Consider the following 26491-nt stretch of genomic DNA (forward strand, 5'->3'; position numbering starts at 1 on the left):
GTCAGTGTTCAAAAATAAATTATCATGATCTCAAAAGTTTGACTATTTTTTATTCATTATTATATGACATATATCATATAATTTTGAAAAAAAAAAGCCAAAAAAAAAAACACTGCAATACCAAACAAACCCAAAGTTGTCTAGTTTTTGGGATTAATAAATAAGAAAAAACACATAGATGTGTAAGATCCTAATTCGTTTAAATGTGTATTTCTACAAAAATATGCTTCCTCTGTTTTTTTTTTATTTTTTATTATTATAGTTGCAACACTCTCTTTTCACGCTTGTCGATGCATTTTTTCAATCGTTAATATCTCTAATTACCAATATGTAAAAATTATAAACATTTGATATTAAAATTGTATAAATCGAGACGAATCTAACAAGATCCTACATGACTATATTTTTACTTAAGTATAAATCGTCAAATCTAGTCAAAGTGAAATACATGAATAGTGTAAAAGTCAAACTGTTGCAATATATATATATATATATATATATATATATATATATATATATATATATATATATATATATATATATATATATATATATATATATATATATATATATATATATATATATATATATATATGATTAGGGGATTTTGCTCCCACCAATCGGAATGCGCCACGTGGGCCAATCAGGTCCTAACAAGTGTCCCTCAGTTGGAACTGTCAGGGCTTGCCACGTGGCACACGCTTATTCGTCCACCTTGGACCTATTATGTCATGATACGTGGCATACTCCATGCCTAATGGAGAAACCGGCCACCCAGGCCCAACTTCCGAGGGAAGCCCAATCAGCCCTAGGTTAACCTAAACCTAGGATTGGCACGTTTCCCAAGGTTATAAATACCTCCCTTAATCCTCATTAAGGGGGGATTACAGAGATAACAGGCTGATCACGCTAACAAAGCAGATTACGCTAAAAACTCACATTAAACACTCTCACCTAGAGAGACCCAATCACTTTAATTTCCGCATTAATTACTCCTTAATCAAGTACTAACTTGACCGTTGGAGGCGGAGCTCCCACCACCAGGAGTCTCCGTTGTTTTGCAGGTACAGGCGTCCGGTTCCAGTCTCGGAATTGTACCTGACGCCTGTACCTGCAAAACAACGGAGACTCCTTGTGGTGGGAGCTCCGCCTCCAACGATCAAGTTAGTACTTGTTTGAGGAGTAATAAATGCGGAAAGTTAAGGTAGGAGATCTGGTTCCTCTAGGGGAGGAGTGATCAATGTGTTTAGACTTCTCTAGGTGAGAGTGTTTAATTGCTGAATCTTTTTCGTAATCAGCATGTAATTCCTATAATCCCCCCTTAATGAGGATTAAGGGAGGTATTTATAACCTTGGGAAACGTTCCTCTTCTATGGAGAGTAGCCGACTATATGTCCAGACGGCATGCCCCTATGGTGATAGAGTAAAATACTCAATGGAGAGTAGCCGACTGTAAAGGTACAGGCGGCATGCCCCTCTGAAGATAGTGAAATACTCAATGGAGAGTAGCCGACTGTAAAGGTACAGACGGCATGCCCCTCTGAAGATAGAGTGAAATACTCAATGGAGAGTAGCCGACTGTAAAGGTACAGACGGCATGCCCCTCTGAAGATAGAGTAAAATACTCAATGGAGAGTAGCCGACTGTAAAGGTACAGACGGCCTGCCCCTCTTAAGTAAGAATTAAACATGGAGAGTAGCCGACTGTTTGTTAGTAGGCGTGCCCCTCTTAGTACAAAATTGAATATTAAGTATGCAAACTTTTATTAAGTAGCCCTTGACTATTTACATCATTCAAAAGAAATATGATCATCCGGCAGGGTACCGTTTGTCAGATATGCCCTGATTGGATCCATCCAGGTTGAGCTTCTGTCTAGGATGCCTTTCTCTTCTTTCCGCCTGCTTCTTGAACAGGCGCACTCTCCTTGACAATGATAAGGTCTGTTTTTCCACCACTTGACCCAGTGGCCATAACAGTGGGCTTGACATCCGAGAGATAGCACTCTCGGGCAATCCTCTGATCTCCCCTTAGGGACCCGACTGTTCCATTATCCCTCTCAAACTTGAGCAACATAAGAGATGGGATTATAACAGCCTTGGAATTATTCAGGGTTGGTCGTCCCAGAATCATGTTGTAGGCCGAGAGTTCTTTTACTACCAGGAACCGGACTACCATGTGTCGTCCTTCCCCTTTTTCGCCCAGGCGGATGGGTAAATCCACTCGTCCCACTAGGTGGACGACTCCTCCTCCAAACCCTACTAAAGGGTGGGAGGCCGGATGTATGCAATCAGTCTGATATTTTAGTTTCGACAGACATTTGCTACTGATGAGATATGAGGAACTTCCGGTATCTATGAGGATTCGGCCAACTCTCTGGTTGGCCACTTTACATTCAATAACGATAGGGTCGTCATGCGGCCCTCTTACCCCTCCTAGATCTTCTTCAGTGATGACAATCTCTGGAAATGAATATTTGGAGGGTCGTTCTTGGTGAACGGAATTTACATCTAACCGCCTGATATTGTCTTTGTTGCCCCTAATAGTGGGGCCGCCTCCTGAGAAGCCGCCTGCAATGGTGTAGACGACTGCATCATCTGTATCGGAGCTGTCGGCCTGTTGATTCTTTTTGGCCGACTTCTTTTTTGAGGAAGTGTTCCTCGTAGATTTCTTGACATAAGTGTCAAGATCACCTTGTTCAGCCAGGCGGTCCAGATACCGCATGAGACTAATGCATTCATTGGTGTGATGACCAACATCTTCATGATAAGCACCGAATTTATCTTGGTCCCGATTGTTTGCAGAACCCTTCATGGGGACCGGCTTCTCAATTGAAATCCGTCCCTTGATTTCCTTTAGGATAAACTTGCTATCCTTGTTAAACGCATACTTTGGGGAGTATGGTTTGAATTCTTTTTTCTTTTTCTGGGCCGGCTGTTTAGAGGAATCAGCCGCCCAGACCTCTTTTCTTTTCTCGTCTTTGTTTGACGACTGTTTCTGTCGTCCTTCTCTTTTGTCGAACCTTTTCCCGTCCGACTGTTTTACCTTACAAAGATCAGACGCCTGTATATAGGCTTCCGCTTCAATCAAGGCCTCTTGAAGAGTCGCCACCCTCTTTCGGACCAAGTCAAATTTGAAGGTCGACCCGTCCTTGAGACCTCTGAAAAAGTCAGTATAGGCTACCTCATCCGGTAACCCTTGAATCTGTATTCTCATCAGGTTAAACCGCCTGATGTAAGAACGAAGCCCCTCCTTCTCGCCCTGCTGAATTGTTCCTAAATCAAGGGTCGTCTTTTTCGCAGGGATGTTCATGGCGAAGTTGGAGGTGAATAAGTAAGCAAGCGTCCTGAAGTTATTTACACAACCAGTCGGCAGGTTGCCGAACCATTGTTGTGCGATTCCTTTGAGAGTCGCTGGGAAACACTTGCACCAAGTGGGATCATCCAACCCTTGAAGGTACATCAGGTTGGTGAATGCCATCAGATGGTCTTCTGGGTTAGTAGTGCCGTCATAGGCGCCTACTAATACATTTTTCACTTTGGCCGGCTGAGCGACTTCAGTAATTTCCTTGGAGAAGGCCGACGGCTGTTCACCAAGTCTAAGCAACTGAAGCTGCCAGTCCATAGGTTGGACATTTTTTGCTGCATGACCACCAAACGGAGGTGGCTGTAAAAAATACTGTTGTTGCGGTACAAACGGTAAGTTTGGTACCGCCTGGTCGCTATGAAAGCCGGACTGACGGGAGGTGCCGCCTGACTGACTCTCACGATACGACTGAGTATGCCTCATTGAGGTATTCGCAGACTGTCTTGGAAGTTTGAAGTAGAGGCCGACTCTGACAATCGGTCACTCTTCTTCTGCTCTAGCAGTAGCCGAGCGTCTGTGTATGATTTCCTCGTCCCGTCCGCCTGAATATGACGAACAGGTTTCCTATTTCCTGGAGTAGGAAAACGATATTTTGTGAAATCAAGGGCAGGTGGCTCCCGCTTCCTAGATTTAGGATGAGGAGTCGCCTCTCGCCCTTGAACTGGCTTCCTCTTCTGTGAAGTGGAGGGTTTCTTAGCCGACTGCTCCTTGTCCAGAGCAGGCGGCTTCTTGTAGATCAACTCTTGAATTTCTCCCTTGAAGTCCCTCATGAAGGTCATGAGTTCGTTCCTTATAATGGGAGCAGATCCATCAGTCGGCTGTTGCCGAACAGGCGGTGCGCCTGCTGGCTCGCTTCCTGTTTGAAGATGTTCCCGTTCCCTTCTTTCGGTATGACGGGTACGTCGGGCCCTTAGGGTCTCGTCTGAAGCTGTGTGAGCTTCAACTTCAAATTCATTCTCAGTATCGTGGTCCGACTGAACTTGAGGGTCGTCTAGGGGACGCCTCTCTTCAGGAGTCGGTACAGACTTGGATGCCATCTCAGAAGTACTCTCCCCACAGACGGCGCCAAATGTTTCGGGGTTTTCTGATGTCCTGCGGGAGAGTTACAATTCCGAGACTGGAACCAGACGCCTGTACCTGCAAAACAACGGAGACTCCTGGTGGTGGGAGCTCCGCCTCCAACGGTCAAGTTAGTACTTGATTAAGGAGTAATTAATGCGGAAATTAAAGTGATTGGGTCTCTCTAGGTGAGAGTGTTTAATGTGAGTTTTTAGCGTAATCTGCTTTGTTAGCGTGATCAGCCTGTTATCCCTGTAATCCCCCCTTAATGAGGATTAAGGGAGGTATTTATAACCTTGGGAAACGTGCCAATCCTAGGTTTAGGTTCACCTAGGGCTGATTGGGCTTCCCTCGGAAGTTGGGCCTGGGTGGCCGGTTTCTCCATTAGGCATGGAGTATGCCACGTATCATGACATAATAGGTCCAAGGTGGACGAATAAGCGTGTGCCACGTGGCAAGCCCTGACAGTTCCAACTGAGGGACACTTGTCAGGACCTGATTGGTCCACGTGGCGCATTCCGATTGGTGGGAGCAAAATCCCCTAATCAAGGCCCATGCTACATCCACACTTCAACCCCAACGTACTCTCATGTAACAATCAGTCACCGGAGAAATAAAAATTGGTTATATAAACAAGATATAAGTTTCCTAAATTAAAGGATCACAAGAATAAAATTTCGAGGTTATGCGCCTTTCAAAGCTAAGTATCAAATTATTCACATAACATAGAAAATGGCATCTGCTTAAAGGAATACATGCTGCGAATATGAAACCATTATACCTTGATTAATGAAGAAGCCTTTGATTTATAATAAACCATTTGGCAATTGTTCAACGTCACCCCCCCCCCCTCTATTATATTTGTTCTCTCTTAAACAGTGTAAATAGATTGGACAAGAAATATATATTGTCTCATTTATTAGTATCATCCACCCACTTCTGCTAAAAGTGATGAATAGCTATAGCACATACTATAAATTTAATTCATACTTTCATTTATTGTAATTTTGGAGTTCTATATATATGTGAAATTATGTATAAGATCAAATTAGAGAGACTTTTTTCATACTCGTATAACATGAGATAAAATTGAACATAAATCAATATAAACTTCACCTTATCCAATATGTACTTATTGGACCTGATTCAATTTGATCGATCTAGTACTTATTAGACATAATTGCAATATAGTAAGCTTATTGAACCTTATTTGACCATATTAGACCTAAAACATAATTTTTTGATGTATAGAAAATGCAACCTTAATAATACTCATAGTAACGTTTAGGTGCTTGGTTAATAACCACTCAAATTTATACCATACATCTATATGTATATTGACATATTCATTCATTATGATGGATTATTTATAACTACTGACCATGCGATAAATTTCATATAAGGTAACATCTGAATTAATGAAAAATATAAGAAATCGTCAAAATATGTATGGTTGTAATATTTACAAAAGTGTTAGATTGTTAGGTTGTTTGAGATTGTGCATTGATGTCTAAAAGATGGTGCAACGACTTGTGAATGTATGATTAAAAATTTGCCACCATGATGTACTGATTTTGACGCCCGATTAATAAATTTGCAAGCATACTGTACCGATCGATACTGATGCAATCATGATATCCTAGGATTCCGAGTTGTAATTTTTACCATACACAAATTTTGGATTTAGTTTAATACTTCCTCCGTTTTTTATTTTTTGAAACCGTTTGACTTTTACACTATTCATTTGCTTCACTTTGACTAGAATTGGTGATTTATTTTTTGTGGAATCTTGTTAAATTCGTCTCGATTTATATTATTTTAAATCAAATGTTTATAATTTTTACATATCGGTAATTGAAGATATTAGCAATTGAAATAATGTATCGACAAGCGTGAAAAAAGAAGTGTTCAAGTATAAAAGATAGAGAAAATATTTGATTATACAAAGTATAATTTTCTACCCTGTCAATTTTTTTTTTATAAGAAAATATAAATGTGAGTTTTTAAATGGACTAGCAGACTTGGCATAATTTAGACATGTATTTCCTCTAGAAAGTTCAATAATTGCAAAAAATATATAATAATCATGCTTCATGCTTTGATGAATTTTAAAGACATTTATATGTAATATCCACATGTTTAAAAGTTCTTTGATCGATACTCCATATGTCTTGACATGAACAATATTTAACGATAAAAGATACTGATCGATGACTATAATTATCAAGAACTAGCTCCAAGACAATTTAATAATTAATACAAAATGAAATTTTTTTTCAAAACAATGAAATTTATACAAGGATTGATAAATATAACTGAGTAATCAATTATTCAAAGTCCGAAATAATAAATACACAAAAAATCACTGTCCAAAACCTAAAATCATAAAACACCCCTGATTATATAAAAAGGGGACCTCTAAAATAAAAAGTAGAGATAAAGATAATCACACACATGTACCACTATGCCTCCACATAAAATCATAACTCAAAAAACCAAAAATAAAATAAACACTAATAACAATAATGGAGAAAATGACCCAAAAGTAATTAACATCACTTAATTAAACCACATAACTAAACCAACTAATACCGATAATAAACCCACACTCATTGAAACGCCGTCCCTCCCGGCGGCGTTTTTCTTTGATTCTGAACTCTCCGATGGCGATGGAGCGTTTATATCAGACGGGTTCCCTCCTGCACCCCCCGGTCCAGATGCTGGTCCCAAACCCGGTCCGGATGCTGGAGCTGACCCTGGTGGTGCCGGCGGCGATGCAACACTGCCTGCCGGAGAAACGGCTGGTTCACCGGCGGTTGTTGGAGAAGCTGCCGGACCAATTGGGAACCCAGATGGTGACATGGCGGGACCTGAAGTGCCAGGTGTACCAGAGGATGGTGACGTGGCTGGACCAGAAGCGCCAGGTGTGCCAGAGGATGGTGACGTGGCTGGACCAGAAGCGCCAGGTGTGCCAGAGGATGGTGACGTGGCTGGACCAGAAGCGCCAGGTGTGCCAGAGGATGGTGACGTGGCTGGACCAGAAGCGCCAGGTGTGCCGGAGGATGGTGACGTGGCTGGACCAGAAGCGCCAGGTGTGCCAGATGAAGGTGACGTGGCTGGACCAGAGGTGCCAGGTGTGCCCGATGGAGGTGACGTGGCTGGACCAGAAGTGCCAGGTGTACCCGATGGAGGTGACATGGCTGGACCAGAAGCGCCAGGTGTACCCGATGGAGGTGACGTGGCTGGACCAGAAGTGCCAGGTGTACCGGAAGGCGAGCTTGATGGACCGCCGGCTCCACCGCCGCCGCCATGGTGGCCGGATCCGGGAGAGGCCGGAGGTTGTGCAGTAGGAGAACCGGGGGAGGCACCAGGAGACGACGGAGGCGGGTGAGGAAGCGCCCCAGGCGACAAAGCTGGAGGCTTGGCGGAAGGTGGTTTAGAGGGATATGATAAGACTTTCACAATGATCTTTTGGCCTTGTTGACAATTAGTCTTGTTACCACTAATGAAGTAAAATGGTCCTGAATGATTCAACTCAAATTCCGACTCGCCATCTTGCTTCTTTTGTATAGGGTGATCAGTGTTACAACTATCATAATCTTCTTTACTCACTTCCAACACTGAATCCGTCGCTTTGTTATACCTAAACACTGCCAATCAACAGCCAACAAATACCAATTAATTAAACACATACTACAGTCTATAGTCTATACGAGTACCAATTAATTAAACACATACTACAGTCTATAGTCTATACGAGTACATACATCATCTAATCGATTAATCAAATCAAACATTTCACGTAGTCACCACAAAATACGTAATTTTTTATTTTTTAATTTTTTTTTTTTATTTTAGGTTAAGGTATGATGTTATAGAATCGGACTAATTAAAAATAAAATAAAATAAAAAGTCGAAACAGGAAGAACTTACGGACAGTATCATGAACAAGAAACCGATTGGAACCAGCCCACTGATTATAATCCTGAGCAGGGTGAGGAACCCATCCTTGCCTACCATTAACATAATGCCTAAGAGGGCGTGCTTTCATAGCATCGGAACAACCCGAAAAGGCTAAAACGATAAAGAGAACACCCAAAAGCTTAAGAGAAGCCATGGGTGAAGATAGAAGAAAAAAGTTGGAAAATAATGAGTGGAGAAGAAAAATGATACGAAACAGTAAAGCTAATAATGGAGGAAGAAGGACAAAGGTGGAGGTGTTTATATATAGGAGTGGAGAGACTAGAAGGTTCAAAGGGAATTGAAGTATTATAGGGTGTACTATTATGTAGGACACTATAACTTTACTATGTAAATCAAGATTTTATTATGTGATCAATTTATATATAGTAAGAAATTATTTGGTCAATAAATTATAAAGGTGGAAAAATAATTTAAGGTGAAATAATGGAAGAAAATAAATGTAAATGAGAGCCTTTTTTTTTTTTGACAAGAATGTAAATGAGGATTAAGAGAGATTAGTATTAGTAAAATAAGGATTTAGGATAGAGTAATTTAATGAGTTGTCTTTATCATGGTGTAATGGAATTGAGTAAGAGACGTGATTAATTTCAACTTTTGTGTGGAATTTTTTTTATTTTATTATTATTATTTTTTTATTGTGGAGTGGTATAAAAACGTGTAATTTGGTGTACAAAATAGGAGGTAATATTAGTACTTGATTTTTCTTTTTAATCTAGTACGACGTTACACTTTAAAAAATAAATTATATAAATATAAATAAGCATTTTTTTTTGTACTTCCTTCGTTTCATGTAGACGATTATATTTTTTGTTCTGAAGCATACAATAACTTTATTGTATAACATGAAAGTCTTATACTGAAGTAGTTTTTTAGCAGCTTTGAAGTAACTTTTAATATTGTTTTGATTATCTTTATACATTAGAAAATGAAAAGGATTTGAAGTAATTTTTAAAAGGTTAATACGGTTATCTCTATACATTATGTGTACTTTTCAAGGGGTAAATCATTTGTAAAATAGAGCAACTTTATTAAAAAAAAAAAAAAAAAAATAAAATAAAAATAAAACAGGGTGACTTTTAATATTGAGGAGAATTTTAATCTTTTTTAGAGTAACTCATGTACAAAGTATTTTCTAACAATATTGAGTCTACAACTGTCTTATCTACAAAGTATTTTCTTACAATGTTGAGTGTACAACTATCTTATTTTAGAGTTTTTGTTACTTCGATTTGTAGTTGCAAAATACTATGACAATTGCTAAAGTACAATCTTAATTGTTACATCAATTATTAAAAATTATAAAAATTGATGTTTGAAAATTGAAGATATGTATTGAGAGACATGTCTACTCAATGTTTTTTTACTCATAAGAAATAAACTTATATTTGTAATGTGTTGTTTATATTTATATCATTTTGAGTTTTTATACTATTTACACGATCTATCTTAATTATTATTGATTGTGTATACTTAGAAAAAAAATTTATATTGATTTGTAACATCGTACACGTGTTTCAATGTATACTTATATCATATTAACTTTATGTGATATTTATGTATTGATGATTAGGGAAATTTTTGGTTAAAACTATTCGTTGATAAGTATAAATTGAAAGCATTGCGACTTAAAAAGGGAATAAGTATAGTTATTATAAGAAAAGGTTAAGGATACTCAGTGGAGCAAATGTATGAGTTGTCAACTTGTCATTTTCGTTGTGTGAAAGAATAGAGTGTGAGACGTGGCTAATGCTAAGACTTGAGAAAGTTCAAATTTTCAATAGTAGTAGAACACGCGTACTTTGCTGTGCGAATACAAAAAACTCATAGTATACGATATGAAGTGTAGGAAGTAGTGGCAAATGGGTAATTGACTTAGTGACTTATCCTCTTGGGTCGGGTTGACCTATGAGAGGTTTCGCTCCAATAGAACCATTTTTCTTATCTATCCAAGAAAAATAAAAGAACTGCAAATATTATCACAAACATATGCAGTTAGTCACACCGTGTGACCAACCATTATATGGGTTACTCCGTTAGTGTTATAAGGGTTACTCGGTCAATGTTATAGTGGTTACTTCGTTAGTATTATAGGAGTTACTCGGTCAGTATTGCAGAGTTTACTCGGACAGTGTTATAAATGTTATTTTATTCTTTTACAAGCGGTCACATGATTTAGTTAGCCGCACACAAACTATGCTGAAATATTATTTAACTAAAAAAATGGATTTGACATGGCTATTTTTATATATTGTATTTTAAAATTCACTTTTCAATAATTTAGTGAGGCATTTTTAATTATTGTTTGTCAATTTAAAATTGGACCTTTTAAAATCAAAATGACCCCAAAATGTTAAATTACATGTTGTTGGCATGGAAATTAAATCGAAGAAATTTGTTAAAATATTGTTAGTCCCATTTATGTATATCGATGCAAATCTTTGATCGCAAATATCTTTAATCTCACACTAGCAAAAATTATAAAAATTAGATATTAATAAAGTACTAATTGAGACGAACAAAAATAAATCTCATATGACTATGTTTATTTTTATATATAAAGAGAAATTTAGAAGATTCCCTCTAATTTTTAATAGTCAAAATTAACTAAATGGGACTAACATTATGGAGAAAGTACTAGATTTAATAGTTTTCTTGCGGAAAGTATTAAGTGGTGGTGAAATCTTATCTTTTGTCTTTTTTTCGGTGGTATATTATAATAAAACTTAGAATAAGTGATTAGCTTAAAAAATGGGTTATTTTTTGGTGGTAAAATAAAAAAAATAAAAAAAAATAAATCCTATATTAACTGGAAAGATGAGATTGGTTGTGATGATACTCAAAGTCTCAAACTAACATCTTAATATATTTTAACTTATCAATCTATTACATATTACTAAAGGCTAAATTAAAAGGACACTTGACAACATTATTATATTGAAAATTTTCCCTTGGATCCAAAAATATTTACTTATAAAAAATTATTCTTACCATAACAAAGGCTTATTGTATCTAAATATTGACATTTACTTTACATGCTAAACTTTCTACAATATTAAATAGTTCATTATAACCATTACAAGTGGTGATTCTTTTAAATATGTTTCATATTTTCTAATAATTGTCTGTTTAGTCCTTTTATTTATGTTGCTTTTAAAATTGGAAAATTGCTTGCAATAATCCGAACTTTACCTCATTCGCCCAAAATAATCCCACCTTTTGATTATTTTTTTATAATCCGACCTTTAATATCAATCCGCTTTAAATGGTCCCAATCGATCATTTAACTTGTTATTGAAAGTTACATGACACGTGTCGGCATCTGATTGGTAAAAAAAATAAAAATAAATGAAAAATATAATTTTTTTTAAGGAAAAAATTAAAAAGTTATTAAGTAATTAATTATTATTCCAAAAAAAAAAACCCCAAGAAACCACCCCCACCAGCCCAACCACCCTCCACGGCAGTCCACACCCACAAGCTCGATCCCCTGCTTGCCCCCCCAGTGCCGGAGCGCTGCGCTGAAAACCTTCCCCTCCCCTAAATCGCCAACTACCCTCTCCCTGAACCACCAATCACTATCTAAAAACCCTTCCCCATACCGATCTCGCTCCCGGCCCCCTCCCATTTCCCTGTCGCAATTCCGGCCACTCCTCCCCTTTCCCGTTGCAATTCCGGCCACTCCTCCCCGTTTCCCGTCTCGATCCTAACCCCCTCCCCCTTCCTGGTCCTGATTTCGGCCCCCTCTCCTTCCCCCGTCCCGATTTGACCTCCCTTCTCTTCCCCCGCCCTGATTTCAGCCCCACTCCTCGTCCCCGACAACATTTTCCGCCCCTCCGGTTAACTACGACTTCAAGGGGTGGAGCTGGGCTGGGGGAGGGGGATGGCTGGTGCCGCTCCGGTTAACGACGGCTTCAAGGGGTGGAGCTGGGTTTAGGGAGGGGGATGGTTGGTGCCGGGGCTGTTTTTTTTTTTTTAAATTCATTTCTTTTTTATTTTAAATTTTAGATAAATCGCGTGGTGACACGTGTACTTTAAAACCAAAAAAATAAAATTTTACATGTTTAATAGGTTACCGATTACCAAGGACCATTTAAAGCGGATTGACATTAAAAGTCGGATTATTAAAAAATAATCGAAAGGTGGGATTGTTTTGGGCGGATGAGGCAAATGTCGGATTATTCTAGACAATTTTTCCTAATTATTTAACAACCTTGCATCTATTGCACGGGGTTTAACCTAGTAATATACTACCTTCGTTTTTATTTAGTTGACACTATTATCTTATCACGCTTGCCAACGCACTATTTTAACGATTAATATTTCAGATTCTCGATATCGTAAAATTATAAAAAGTGGATATTAATAAAATATACATTGAGACGATTCAAACAAGATCCCACTTAGATATTTTTTATCATACCTATACATCATAAAAGCTAGTCAAAGTGTAGTTTATGAATAGTGTAAAAGTCAAATGGTGTCAACTTAATAAAACGAAGGAAGTAGTATTTGTTTAGGTGTTAGTCAAATAAATTCTAAAAATTAAAGATGACTTGGCGTTTCATCATCCTATTATTTAAGGTACTTTTTCCAATATGAATGTATTTTCCATGGAAAAATTAATTTCCCTTATACGTAAATCATATGAAGTGGCCATGACATTTTTTGAGGATAATGTATTAATATCGTATTTCAATTTCATAAAAAGACAAGAAAGATATTAATGATTAAATTAATTTATTTTTTGTATGAATGAGTCACAAGAGAATAAATTACCAATGGAGGAGGAGAATTCAAACACCTATTGTACACAGACTTATAGTCTTTGTTGTTTAGCCAAAACTTTATTAGTTACGGAGTATATTAAAATTAATGTGTATTGAATATTTTTCAGAAGATATGGCAAATAAAATTAAACATAAGATTACTATTCAAAAAAAAAAAATTAAAAATGTAAACATAAGGTTTTAAAGGGCAAATTCTTGATGTGTCTGATTTCCAAAATATTTGGCATCATTTTGTCCATCAAATTCAGTCCATTATTTCTCCTTTGCTAGGTCTTAAAGTGGAAGACATCATATGGGCCCAAATAAACAAGACTAATGCCCACATGAAAATACAAGTTAAATAAATATACATTTTATTATAATTGAGCTCTTTCTCCAAGTAGGAGAAAATACCATTCCTAATTTGACATTTTAATCTCATTTGTATGTTTATAATTACTAAAATATGTATATTGTACAATTGTATATGCTAGTCAGTTAAACTACAGGTAAGAGGAACCTTAGCATGACCCTAGCATTGCATTTATGTGTTGTTCTTTAGTTCTTTTTGATCACTCTTTATCCTTACAAACTCAACATATTGCAAGTTTCATCTTAATTAAGTTAATGCATGTTAAAATATCTGATAGTTGGAATCTTTCCACCCTAGCCTTCTGAAAAGCTATGACCTGCAGAAAATGATCATTGCATCAGTACGTGTACGTCCTCCCAATTGTCGCTGCATTTCCACTGCTGGTAGGCATTGGAAGTGATCAAGTGATCAGATATAGGGACGAAGAACCTTAGCAGGGAGTATCAGTTTCCTCTTCCTTGTGTTTAAGCAGGAAAACTGAAAGCATGGAAACAATGCCTCGTCATGGCATTTCAGCTCTTCGCCCATCAGCAGCATCTTTGCTGACCGTCAGATCATATGAAACATTCAACCATTTTCCAGCAAAGTACAGTTAGGCTCCTAGCATTGTTAAGGGCACTCAGCACCCAGATCTGGTGCCCCAAGTTGAGGGTGATCTCCTGTGTAAGTAGGCCTATGTAATCGAAATCCAGAAAGTTCTCAATTTTGACCTATCTCAGGAGCAAAGACACTAGTTCACCATTTATATATGGGGTATCTACTGCAAAATTAATGGACAGTGTAAGTATTTACGCCACTTATGAGAACCGTGTAAGGATCAAACTTAAGGGAACAAGGTTGAACTTTTAACTGTATACAACATGATGATAGGAATTATGGTTTGGTATTCTCATATGTATACACTTCTACTCCGAAATGAGTACACTGCGCAGCTAACAATGAGCTGAGCATAGTCTACCATCCTGCTCATTGCTCAACCTCTTAAATATTGTAGACTCGTAGTACAGGCAGTACAGTACATGCACGCTATCATAATGGTCCTTTTATCTGATCCCATAGCAATCTTTCCAAGAACCCTTTCACTTTTTATAAAATCTTTCCAAGAACACTAGTAAAACTGATTCATCAGACTTCAAAATTCAATACAATAACTTGGAGCAAAACACTACAGTTAACTAACCCCCATAATTTTACTTCAATTGTGAGAACATCTTCTTGTTGATACATGATGTTCCTACCTATAATGGTTAAACTAGCACTGCATTTCCATTGTTGTCAGAAGAGAGCTCAAGTGTTGTCCATTTCTTGAGTCGAGTAATCAGATAAAGTGAACTAGATTGTGCAAAAAGGCCACATATCAAACCGATCCAAAGACCCTAGATAAAAAATTCGTGCCAAATTGAAAGGGGTCAGTGTGGGAGGAAACATTTATAAGAAAGCTGTTCAATATGCAAGGTAAACAACCAAAAGTAGTCACAATAAAAAGTGTAGAAAGTGATTAGGAGGATTACCTTGACATTAAAATCAAACTGGAAGGCAAGTAAGCATGCAATGGGCATACCAATAAGATAAAATGTTCCCAAATTTATGAACATAGCCAAGTGCTGAAAACCACATCCCCTGCATACCCCTGTTTCGCGGCCAAGAACAGCATAATAGATCATTAACTGCAGTTAGAGCTAGAAGATATATAATGACAGTGAAAAGAAATGAGGACTTTAGATATTATTCGGACCTGATAAAATGCCTTGAATAAAGTCAAAAAATATTGAAATACAAACTAGAGGAGTCATGGAAGCATATGCTTTAATTATAGAAGTGCTGCCACTGAAGAAGCCTGCCCAAATGTTATGTCCCAAGGCTAGACTGAGAATAACAAGGCCAGCTAGCAGAATTGACAGCTTCAATGTAACACGCATTGCATGCTTTGATTCATTCGCATTCCCTGCTCCAAGTTCATTTGAAACTCTTGTGCTATCATGAGGAAGCTAAACTATAAGACTTTTGATTGAATTTTGAATTTGTTACAAAAAATTATGAATTCAAGATTCAAAGGTATTCAAGTGTTGCATTAATACCTTCCTGCAGCACTCAGTCCATAAGCAAACATATAAGCAATTGCTTCTGTATTAACACTGTTTAGTTTTAAGAGAACGATATGAGATTCACACGTAAATCAAATTCAACCAACATCTTTCATTGGAATACAATCAAGAAAAATAGAAATTAATCCTACCATATTGCAATGAGAGAAGTCGATGCTTCAGAATTTGGCATAACGCCAGCCAAGAACACCAAAATCTCAAATGCCCAATACTCTAAACTGAGAAAAAAAAATGTCAGAAACAATAAAAGAAATACACACCAGTTTGATCAATCACATATTTAAAATGTGGCTAATGTAGGAGAACATAATATACGTACTTACCAAACCATAGCAGCAGAAGGTAATGCCAACTTCAAGTTGGCCAAGACATAGCAAAACGATTCTTTCGATAACCCTCTCCAAGTATGCTCAAACTTTTTAGCACAGCTCACATACATCAACATAATCACAACCGATAACCAAAATGACATGGAGGTAGCCAATGGAGCTCCCTTATAACCAAGGGACGTGCAATAAACCAACAAATAGCTAAGGCCACAATGCAAGGTCAGTGGCACAAGTGAGAATACAATCAAGGGCAAAACCACAGATTGTGTCTGAAGGAATCTTAAAATGTTTTGCAGAATACCATACGCAAATATTCCTGGTATAAGAAATCTCATGTAGACTGCTGCTTCTTTCGAAATTTCAGGGCTTTGATAGAGGAAAACTAAAATGGGTTCGGTAAACCACCATAGTATAGATACAAGTACGGAGAAAAAGATTGAAACTATAAAAGATGCTTGAAGATAAATCCCTAGCATTTCATACAATTTTGCTCCAAATCCTTGACCACATAATGTCTCCAATGCACCACTTAGTCCAATCTACAATCACAAAGTTGACATTTAAGTATATATGACCATTATAAATTAAACTGATTTTTACTAATCGAAACTAAATATTGTAGATTCTCTAATGTATGTTGTCAATACTAAGAAGTAATTTTTATTGTGAATTTGTGATTGTTTTTAGTGAATACAACGAAAACAACAAAGCTTTAGTCCTTAAATTAATACAGAAGTTCTAAGTCGAAGCCAGCATAGCCAAGATTAAGCGTACATTGCATCAATCCATAAGGTTATTTGTTATTCCAAGTATACTTAATTGAGTTGGTTGCTTATTATTTATCTAACAATACTAACATCAAACTAAAAATGATTGCATTATTGGTAATCAGCCAAAAAAGAACTCAATGATGGAAATTATTACATATAAACTACTCCACCCTTTCAAATTTAATCATTCAATATTCATCACATTCTTTTCAACCCTCATATAATTAAACTTACTAAAATTTCACTAAAACACCCTTATATTCATTCTTGAATGTACCAATAAATTACCCCCTCTATCTATTAAAAATAGCCCCAGTTTCATTTTTCTACATTCTCTTATTTGCCAAATTCCTTTTTATCAAACATGGTCCCTACAATTTCTCTATACTTTACCCCCGTATTTCCTACCCCACATGCTCAAAGGACAAAACTACCCACTCACTTAATACGACAATCTTTAAGGAACGAAGGACAAAACTACCCACTCACTTAATACGACAATCTTTAAGGAACGAAGGACAAAACTACCCACTCACTTAATACGACAATCTTTTAAGAAACGAAGGACAAAACTACCCACTCACTTAATACGACAATCTTTTAAGGAACGAAGGAAGTATTACAGTAGCCAAAAGAGAGTTGGAAAAGATAGAGTGGTACCATGAAAGCAAAACCAGTAACAGTAGCCCAAGAATTAGCAAGAGTAGAACCAGCAAGTTGAGGTTGACCTAGATGACCAGCAAACATAACCGAAGTAATCGGAATTAGATAATAAAACACATTGGTTAATATCATTGGAAGTGAAAATAATATTTGATCTTTCGCCTCCTTCACATCCACCACTTTTGCCAACCATCTCGCTCCGCCACCACCATCAGCCGCCAACAACGGTGTCGCACTGTCGGTGTTAGTCCTCATTTTTGCTTCGTATATAGAGGCGTTGTAAGAGATTTTAATTGTAGGTTTAAATTTTTTTTTTTTGAAACAATTGTAGGTTTAATTTGTGCCGCCCATGCAGATGGTTTTAATGTTATCCACTTATGATTGTACTCCCTTCGTTCCTTTAATCCTTTTTATTTGTTACGTTTTGATTATTTTCTTTTATAAATATGACTGTATGATCGTGTCATGGGTCTGAATGTGAGCCACGTTTTAACTGATGTTTGTTAGAAGAGTCAATGAATATGGGGTTGGTTTGAAAATTAATAGGTAGGGTATTAGACATTAGTGCGATGTACAAGTATATATTCATACAATAATGTTGTTTTTTGATGAATGCGGAAAATGTTTCGACTATATAATAATCAGTATATAAAATTATATTAAGGTCACATCAAGACAATTATATACGGAGCAGTTAATTAATTAGCCATGTGGTCATGTATAAAAATAGTTTGTTTTATATTAGAGGCTGGTTAAAGAAATGGGAACATATAAGATAGTAGTATACTAGTAATATGGTTAACTATGCAATTGAAATAAACAAAATGAGTGATAAGATTATGGGAAGTCATGGGGATTGAGAATTTTTTTTATTTTTATTTTTTAAAGGTTAGTAAAAGGTTTCTTATTAAAACAAAATATTTCACAAGTCAACTCAGTTCAAATTAATAAGACTTTTGGAATCGAGGGTAAGAGATCTCATCCCCATAGTGAGTATTAATGTGTGACATGAAGATACAATAATAAGGATTGGAATTCTTTTAATTTTATAAAGGTACAAAAAATTACTACTTCTATTGATAAGCCCTTTCTATTAGGGGAATCAATGTGTAGGCATGGCAGGTGGGTATTAAAATACGGGTCCCGTATCGCACCTGTCCCAGTTGGAGCGGGTATGGGTCCAACTTTGGCAGGTAAGTAGGCGGGTATGGATACAAAAGTCATACCCACCATGGGTAGCGGGTAGGTGGTGGATTTGATGCCATACCTGCCTATTACCCGTCTACCCGCCAGTTACTCACCTACCCGCCTAGTTATCCGCCCACTTATTACTACTTTTATTTTTGTATCACAAATTGATTGCTACCTTGTATAATATGCTATTAAATTATGTATTTACAACAATTTAGATATGGCAAAATGACATATTTATAGAAAATTTATAAAACAAATGTTGTTAGGTTAGCAAGTAATAAGCGGATAAAAGCGGATCGTGGATATACAAATGGGTGGTGGATCTAGGTTTCTACCCGCTTAGGCGAGTATGCGTGTTAAAATTTTACCCGCCGCGGGTAGCAGGTAGGTGGTGGGTATAAAAATTTTTGACGGGTGCGAGTATGGGGGAGGGGGTACCCGCACCGCCGCCCAATTGTCATCCCTATCAATGCGGATTGGGAATTGGTAAGTAAGATTTTATCAAAATATTTTTCATTCCTTGTTTAGTCTGGTTATTTTATGAAGTAACTATCATAATATATGCCTCCTACTATAAATGATTTGGTGAGAGTGAAGGATAGCTCCAGTGGTTAGAGCTTCCTTCTCGATTTTAGGGGATCATGAAATCGATTCTCACTCCTGCCTTTGTGGCTCTAAAAAAAAATGATTTTGGTGAAATTAGGTTTTAACAATTAAATTGATATTTGAAAGGTTTAATTTACTAATCCTTATGACCTTATCACTATTATTTCTCGAAACAAACGTCCTATTATCGTTGCAAGGAGTTGCGAGTTCTTGTTGCTGTAGTGAGCCTTTGAATGCTTTGGGTGTTCTTAAGACCGCGACTTAATGAAACAAAATATCCTAATTTACAAACATCGGTAGATTGATATTGTTTGCTCCTACTCCAAGGCTAGAAGGAAAAAACACACATGAAAACTAATAAGTATTACTCCCTCAATTTTTACTAAGGTAGGACGTAAAATGTTTTCCCTGAAAACTATTTTCCCCATTTTACATTGTTTGGTAAAACTCAAAATTAGAATGGAAAATATAGGCTGTAAAATCGTTTTATACCACAGTTGAAAACATTTTCCTCCAAAAATCAAAGGAAAACATTTTCCTTTTGGTTCTCACAAATCACAAAACTCATCCACTATACTTTCTCTATCCTCTTAAACGCTTATCAACATTTTCTCTCTCCTCCCAAACGCTCAATCTCTGATCTTCATTTTCGCTATCGTCGCAAATCTCACTCATCAATCTCAACGAATTTGGTACATAATTGCTCTAATCTCTTTTATAATCAATTATTTTAGGGTTCTGTTCTGAAAAATTCGATTGTTTCTAGGGTATATATGCTGCAAGATTTGATTAATTTCTGTTATATTGTTTGATTAGTTTGTGCAAATTGTTTGATTTATTTTGTGCGAATTTGTTCGATTAGTTTTAGCACGAAATTTTTTGATTTATTTTATGCGAATTTGTTCGATTAGTTTTAGTACGAAATTGTTTGATTAGTTTAGTTTTGTGCGAATTTGCTGCAAGATTGGATTAATTTGTGTTGTATTGTTTGATTAGTTTATGCGAAATTGCATTTTCGCAGCTTCAAATAAAGTGAAGTGATTGTAATCCTGGTTATGAATGGGGTTGGAAGTCAATGTTGCTTATAGTGGATTTGATTTACTACAACCCAAACAATAGTCATATTAGGAACTTGGTTAAACCATATTCCAACATAACGATGGCGAGTTTGGTGGGCTGAAAAAACCCAGCTTGAAAGTACCATTTCTTGAGACTAGACTGAGAATCCTGTAGGAATTGAGTGCTGGTGATGTTGTGGCTGCCAATGGCAGTGAAAGGAATGGTGTCCTTCCAACAAGTGTATTATTCCGATAGAGGGTTCAGAATTATTACAGAGGTAATTCTTCAGTAAGGTCAAGTGCTCGGAATGCCTAGGTGGAGGCCGCTTCCGATCAGTAATATCAAGATACAATTGATATTACAGCTTAATCTTAACTGAACCCTTCGGGTCGAACCCAATCGAATCTCCGATCCGAGACGTCGAATTAATCCGAAAGGATTTAATGAGTCGACAGAGTTTTACGAATACAGACGTCGGAAATCGAGCCTAGGGCGTCGATACCGAGCGTCGCAAAATCACAATCGACAAGCATGAGCGTAGCCATAGCTAGGCTAGGCTAGCTCATCGCAAACCTAGGTGCACCATGTGTGTGCTAGGCGCACCATGGTGTGCTAGGCACCATCGCAACCTAGGCGCACCCTAGCAGCCCATCGCAAGCTAGCATGGGTGCCTAGGTGCGCATGGCAGCCATCGCAGGCCACACAGGCACCAGGCAGCCCATAGCAGCTAGCAAGCATGCTAGCGTGGTGCCTGGGTGCATATGGCGCCTATCGCAGACCAGGTGCTGGCATGGCTGGCTGCCTGGCAATGGCGCGCCATGTGCGTGTGCTTGAGTGCTAGCCTTCGCATGGCAGCACTAAGCATCGCAGCACATGCGAGGGGCTGCGCGCCAGCTCGATGTTAGGGCCTGACACTCGCAGCCTCGCACCCTAGCCTCGCACAAGCAGCTTCGCATGTGTTGCGTGTGGGCTGGCAGTGCGTGGTGCGTGGAGCATGGCTGGTGCGTGTGCGTGCAATGCCTGGCTAGGTGCTAGGCAACAGCGCCACGCATGCGAGTGCATGTACGTGCGCACATGCCTCGCATCAAGCACAAGCAGTGCTAGGCACTGGCTAGTGCTAGCGTAGGCATCGTGCTAGTGCGTGTGTGCGATGGGGTATGCGAATGGTGCGGGGGGGCAGTGTGGCCAGCATGCGTGGCTCGCTAGCAGCACGCATGCTGACTGTGCTAGCAGTGAGGCGCGAAGAGTGAGTGCGTGGGCTGCTGGGGCTAATGCCAGCACTAGGTGCTAGCAGCGCCCAGCGCCAGCACGTAGCACCAGCACAGCCCAGCAGCAGCGTGCACTGGCTGGCTGGCTGGGTGCTGGGCAGCAAGGCACGCTAGCTGGCAGCCAGCTAGCACACCTTGACCCGGTTTTGGGCATGGTGTGTGGGGACCAATACATGGCCTTGGGGATCAAGGCAATGGTCCCCCCAAGCCTTGGTCCTCACTTGGCTTTCTCTATATTTGTGCCATGTGTCGATTTGTGATTGAGTTGATTAATTATTTAATTTGGAATTAAATAATTATCATTTTACCAACTCTCCCACATTGATGGGAGATTGGAAATCAAGGGATCATTTCCCTATAAATACCAAGCTTGGTATTGGGATTTGACACAACCTTGAGTGGAATTAAAAAGGCAACTCTAAAAGGAGTAAACCTTTGATTCGTAAAACTCATAGTTATTTTGTCCGGGTCTTGACTAACCTTCAAGACTTAGGACGCTCGGGTCGGATCGAGAGTACGAGCCGTCGGAGATCTCGTCTTTTCGAGATTTTGAAGTAAGAGCTCTTTAGGAGCGAAGCACGCGTCAAAGGTATAATTCTTGTCCTTAATCTTGTTTGATTAAGTTAATTATGCTTGTTTAATTGCTTTAATTAAGGGGCGGGTCTTGGTGGGTTTCCTTCCGCGTAGTGTCGGGTCAGTACGAAACCCTACAGCGGTATCGGATCCACGCTCCTTTTAATTTTTGCAATATTGTTTAATTGAGGTGTTTTAAAGAATTTATTTTTCTGGTTCATGTTCATCTAATTAGATTAGATGCTCGTTTTAATTAATTTTTAAAACTCGATTTTATTATCGATTTGGCTGTCGAACCCAGATTTTGGCTCAAACATAGTGATTTTTGGGTGGAATCGACATTCTGGAACTGTTTCAATTCTTTTAGGGTTGTCCAGAAGCCAAATTCGAACCAGAAACCCACTTTTTCTGGGGTTTTTCGTTTTTCAACGAAAGTTTTAATTCTTTTTAAGCCTTGATTAATGCAAGCATTACAAGGTTAGATTAAATGCACATTTGCATCACTAATCTACTGGTTTTAAAATATCCTTGAGCATAATAATGGAGTGTTTATTAGTGCTTAAGTTGATATACCAAGTAATCACATAAACTTGTTTTTCACAATTTTGCAAATAAATTGCAATAAGGTGTGAAAAGCTTGTTGTGATTTTGTATTTTGAGTTCCCAAGTAATGTTAAAGTTCTAATCTTTAAGTGTTTAAATGATTGGAAACCTAACCCTAAATTCCATGTTGAACAAAGTTTGGATTTTTTCATATTTTGGTTGATTAAAATCCATTATGTTCAATTACTTGTGAGTAAAATTTGATTAATCTTCATATTGGAAGAAGTAATCTTGGTATTTTACACAAGTATGCAAGTTGGAAAATTTTATCATTGGATGATTAATTAATTTTTCCAACTCCCCTTTTGTCAAATCCATTATTAATTTGCATATTGGCAAGATTAATTTTGGACATAGCTCATTTTATTTTAAGCATAAAGGTTGTCCTAATTTTGTTCAAAATTGATAATTTTGGATAAATTTGGGCTTGTGCACCAATTAAAATAAAATTGTTTAAGTTAGACTTAACATTTGTTTTATTTTATTTTTCCCTCAAAATTAATTCTAAAATTTGATTTAGAATTGATTATTGTCACACACAAATCGGAATTAAATTCCGAGTTAAATGCATGCAAAACGATGCAAAACCGCAAGCGTCACCAAGGCTAGCCGGGCTGCCTAGCAGCCCACATGTAGGCTGCCTGTGGTGCGCATATGGCTGTGCATCGCTTGGTGCGTAGCTGTGTGGCGTGGAGGGGCTGTTGTGTGGTGTATGTGCTGGCGCGCAGGGGCCTTAGGCTGCTGGTGTGCTTGTGCGGCTGCTGGGCAGCGAGGCAACAAGCCCCAGCCAGCCAGCCCCTGATGCTTGTGCCAGCAAGCTCCTAGCATGCGTAGCATGCTGCTGGTGCTAGCATGCTAGGCAGGCTGTGCTAGGCGCACCTGCTAGCTGCCAGCACCACGCACCATGGTGCAGGGGCCATGGGCTGCCTAGCAGCCATGGTGCGCCAAGCATCATTGGATGATGCTCTTCTTGCTTAAGGATGAGCTATGATTTTGCGATTTTTTTCGTATTAATAATTTTAATTAATTATTTTAATGAGGCTAAAAACCTCGATTTTCGATTTTGCAAAATTTTGACAAATTATGGGTTATGTCGACTTAATTAATCGGATTAATTAAGTACGGATGCGGAATTTAGTGGGAGCTTAATTGAATGCGTTGGCATTTTGCGTTTAGAAATAATGGATTAAACCACTTTGACTAGTTTTAATTAGGCACGTTAATTGGATTAACGACCTAAGTTAGTTACTAGTTTCGTGTGTTTAATTATGTATTTCGTAAAATTGCATGGGCCGTTCACAAATAGTGAACGGGTGAATGAAAAATTGCTTTCAAAACAGGTTGTTTGAAAAATGGCAACTAGTGGGGCCCGACTAGGATAGAAAATACGGACTGCGTTCCGTTATGTATTTTTGTAAATCTAAATACGGTCTGCGAACCGTTAAGTATTTTTGTACTATTTAGATTGATCTTAGTCGTTCTAGCTAGCTTCTTTTATTTCATTTTGGCTAAGAAGTCTCAAGACGGCGTTTCGAGGAAGACGAGCCAAGATGAAGACCCATGGAAATTGAAGATTTCAAGGGGTCATGCTAGTTGCCAAATGCATCTATTTTTATGCCTTATATATTGTTATTATATATATGTTTGCTAGATGCATGTCTAGGATTTCTATGATGTTGCGAGGATTAGTTAAGTTCACTTAAATCAACCAACATAGAAACCCTAGGTCCCTTAATAATATTGAGCTAAAATTTGCCATTCCAAGGACAACACTTACCGAACTAATGCGCGTACGTGATGGATTACGCCAAAGTGAGGCATCACTACTTCCCTAGGAACGTAAGGTATACTAGGTATACAAGTTGTCTTGGTTAAGCTCAACGATATCTGTAAGGAGTCCTTAGATGTCGTGGCAAAAGAGATAAAATGTCAAGTATGCATTAGATGCGACATTTTATCAAACCGAGAGTAGCTTGGAGCTATTAGCAATTGAATTGCTTACCTTAAGATATTTAATGGTTAAGACAAGCCAAAGCATGCTTATCCATTTCTTGATCTTTGGGATCTCGGAATCATTTTATTCTCGCCCATAAGGGACAATCTTAAAATGCGTGGATAAAATGTTCAATAAGTGTGAATAAATGCATGAACGCTTTAAATTTCAACTTATTGATGTATGAATGGTTTTTCACTTCAAATTCTTTCAATTGTTGAAATCATGTCTGCAAGTAACTCGAACAACAACCAAATGTGCCCGGAACTCCCCGATAAGTTAGCTATCAAGCTTAACTTAACAAACCTTGATGAATGGGAAGAAGAACTCAGGAAAACTCTCCGGAGTTGTTCCAAGGAGTATGTTCTGGATACTTCCCTCCCAACTCACTGTTCCAAGACCCTCTTAAGTGACGAAACTTATTGTGCATGGTCGAAAGACTGCAAATTAGTGTCACAACTCATGGCTAACTCCATCCCGGAAGAATGGAAAGAAAAACTTCCATTTTCCTTCCCAGATTTGTTCCTTGGAGGACTAAGGGATGTTGTCGGTGTGAGATTCTCTAAGAGTTTCAACGACAACAATGATGGACTCTTGTTTGAAGTGACTAGGTCACTTACGGACATGAATGTAAAGTCGTCGGATCAAGGTTGTCTTGCGAAAGAGAGGTACCATCTTTGGTCTACGGTCTGCAACACTAAGTTGAGACCGGGTATGCCCCTCCGACCCCATGTGGCAAGAATGACTAAGCTCTTCAAGCACATGGAACTCCTCGGAATTCCACTAGAAGATGGAATGGCTGGTCATATTTTGCTCACTTCACTCCACTCAGGATATGATGCGTTAAGGGCATATATTTCTGATTCAAAGGAGACACATTCCTTTAAAAATGTGGTGGAGCTTCTGCACCGGGCCAACTCATTTGGGGCAACCAAAAGACCATCAAGAAGGAGGGATCTCAAGGTTAAGGCTAAGATGCGTTGCTTCTACTGTGGCGGGCAAGGCCACTTTAAGAGAGAATGCAAGCTCTTTCGGGAGGAGGAGGAGAGGAATGGAACATCCGCCTCAGGTATCTTCCTTAACACTTGTGGATTAAGATTATCATAAGGTATTGGATACCAAGTATGACTCACTTAATGTTGCCTTTTCAGGGACCAAGTGAGAAGCTTATCAAGTGTTGGTGCATGGGCAAAAGACGACGAAGATGGTTTTTCGGTCGTGCTTGCATGCACTATTTTGTCTATGACATGTAGTCAAAACTATTTCTAGTTTTATCATGCTTTGAACATATTATCCATGGTGTTGGACACCTAGGAACTTCAAGTGTAAAACTTTTAACAATAGTTGTTTCAAGTTTACAAATTTATGTTCAATTAAATTGCATGTTTTACATATGACAAAAATTGATACCACTGATCTAAGACCATCGAGTCGAATCAAACCTACTTGTGGCATTGTCGTCTTGGCCACATTAACATCAAACGCATCAAGAAACTTCTTCAAGAAGGTGTTCTTGACTCATTCGACTTAGAGTCGTTTGAAAATTGCGAAGGATGCTTATTAGGCAAGATGATCAAACAGCCATTCTCCAAGTTGGGAGAAAGGGCAAGTGACTTATTAGGTCTAATACACACGGATGTATGTGGACCTATGAGCACACCCGCAAGGCAAGGTTACCGATATTTCATCACCTTCACCGACGATTATAGTAGATATGGCTATATCTACTTAATGTCGAATAAATCTGAATCCTTTGAAAAGTTCAAAGAATTTCAGAAAGAGG

General features: G+C 38.2%; 2 protein-coding genes across 2 annotated transcripts; both read right to left on the minus strand.

Annotated features, from left to right (window-relative positions):
- Window positions 1–6724: 6724 nt before the first annotated feature.
- Window positions 6725–8707, minus strand: LOC110737666 (early nodulin-like protein 2). The gene is made up of 2 exons (XM_021918002.1): window positions 8356–8707; window positions 6725–8072 (listed from the first exon to the last, which is right to left on the minus strand). The coding sequence occupies exons 1-2, from the start codon at window positions 8537–8539 to the stop codon at window positions 6982–6984; spliced, it is 1275 nt and encodes a 424-aa protein (XP_021773694.1). The 5' UTR covers window positions 8540–8707; the 3' UTR covers window positions 6725–6981.
- Window positions 8708–13572: 4865 nt separating this feature from the next.
- On the minus strand, window positions 13573–18527 carry LOC110737667 (protein DETOXIFICATION 19-like). The gene is made up of 7 exons (XM_021918003.1): window positions 17410–18527; window positions 15974–16518; window positions 15782–15868; window positions 15624–15680; window positions 15281–15519; window positions 15057–15175; window positions 13573–14921 (listed from the first exon to the last, which is right to left on the minus strand). Exons 1-7 carry the CDS (start codon window positions 17665–17667, stop codon window positions 14793–14795), a joined length of 1434 nt encoding a protein of 477 aa, XP_021773695.1. The 5' UTR covers window positions 17668–18527; the 3' UTR covers window positions 13573–14792.
- Between the last annotated feature and the right edge of the window lie 7964 nt (window positions 18528–26491).

Source organism: Chenopodium quinoa, unplaced genomic scaffold (genome assembly GCF_001683475.1).
Source record: "Chenopodium quinoa cultivar QQ74 unplaced genomic scaffold, ASM168347v1, whole genome shotgun sequence".
Lineage (NCBI taxonomy): Eukaryota > Viridiplantae > Streptophyta > Magnoliopsida > Caryophyllales > Amaranthaceae > Chenopodium > Chenopodium quinoa.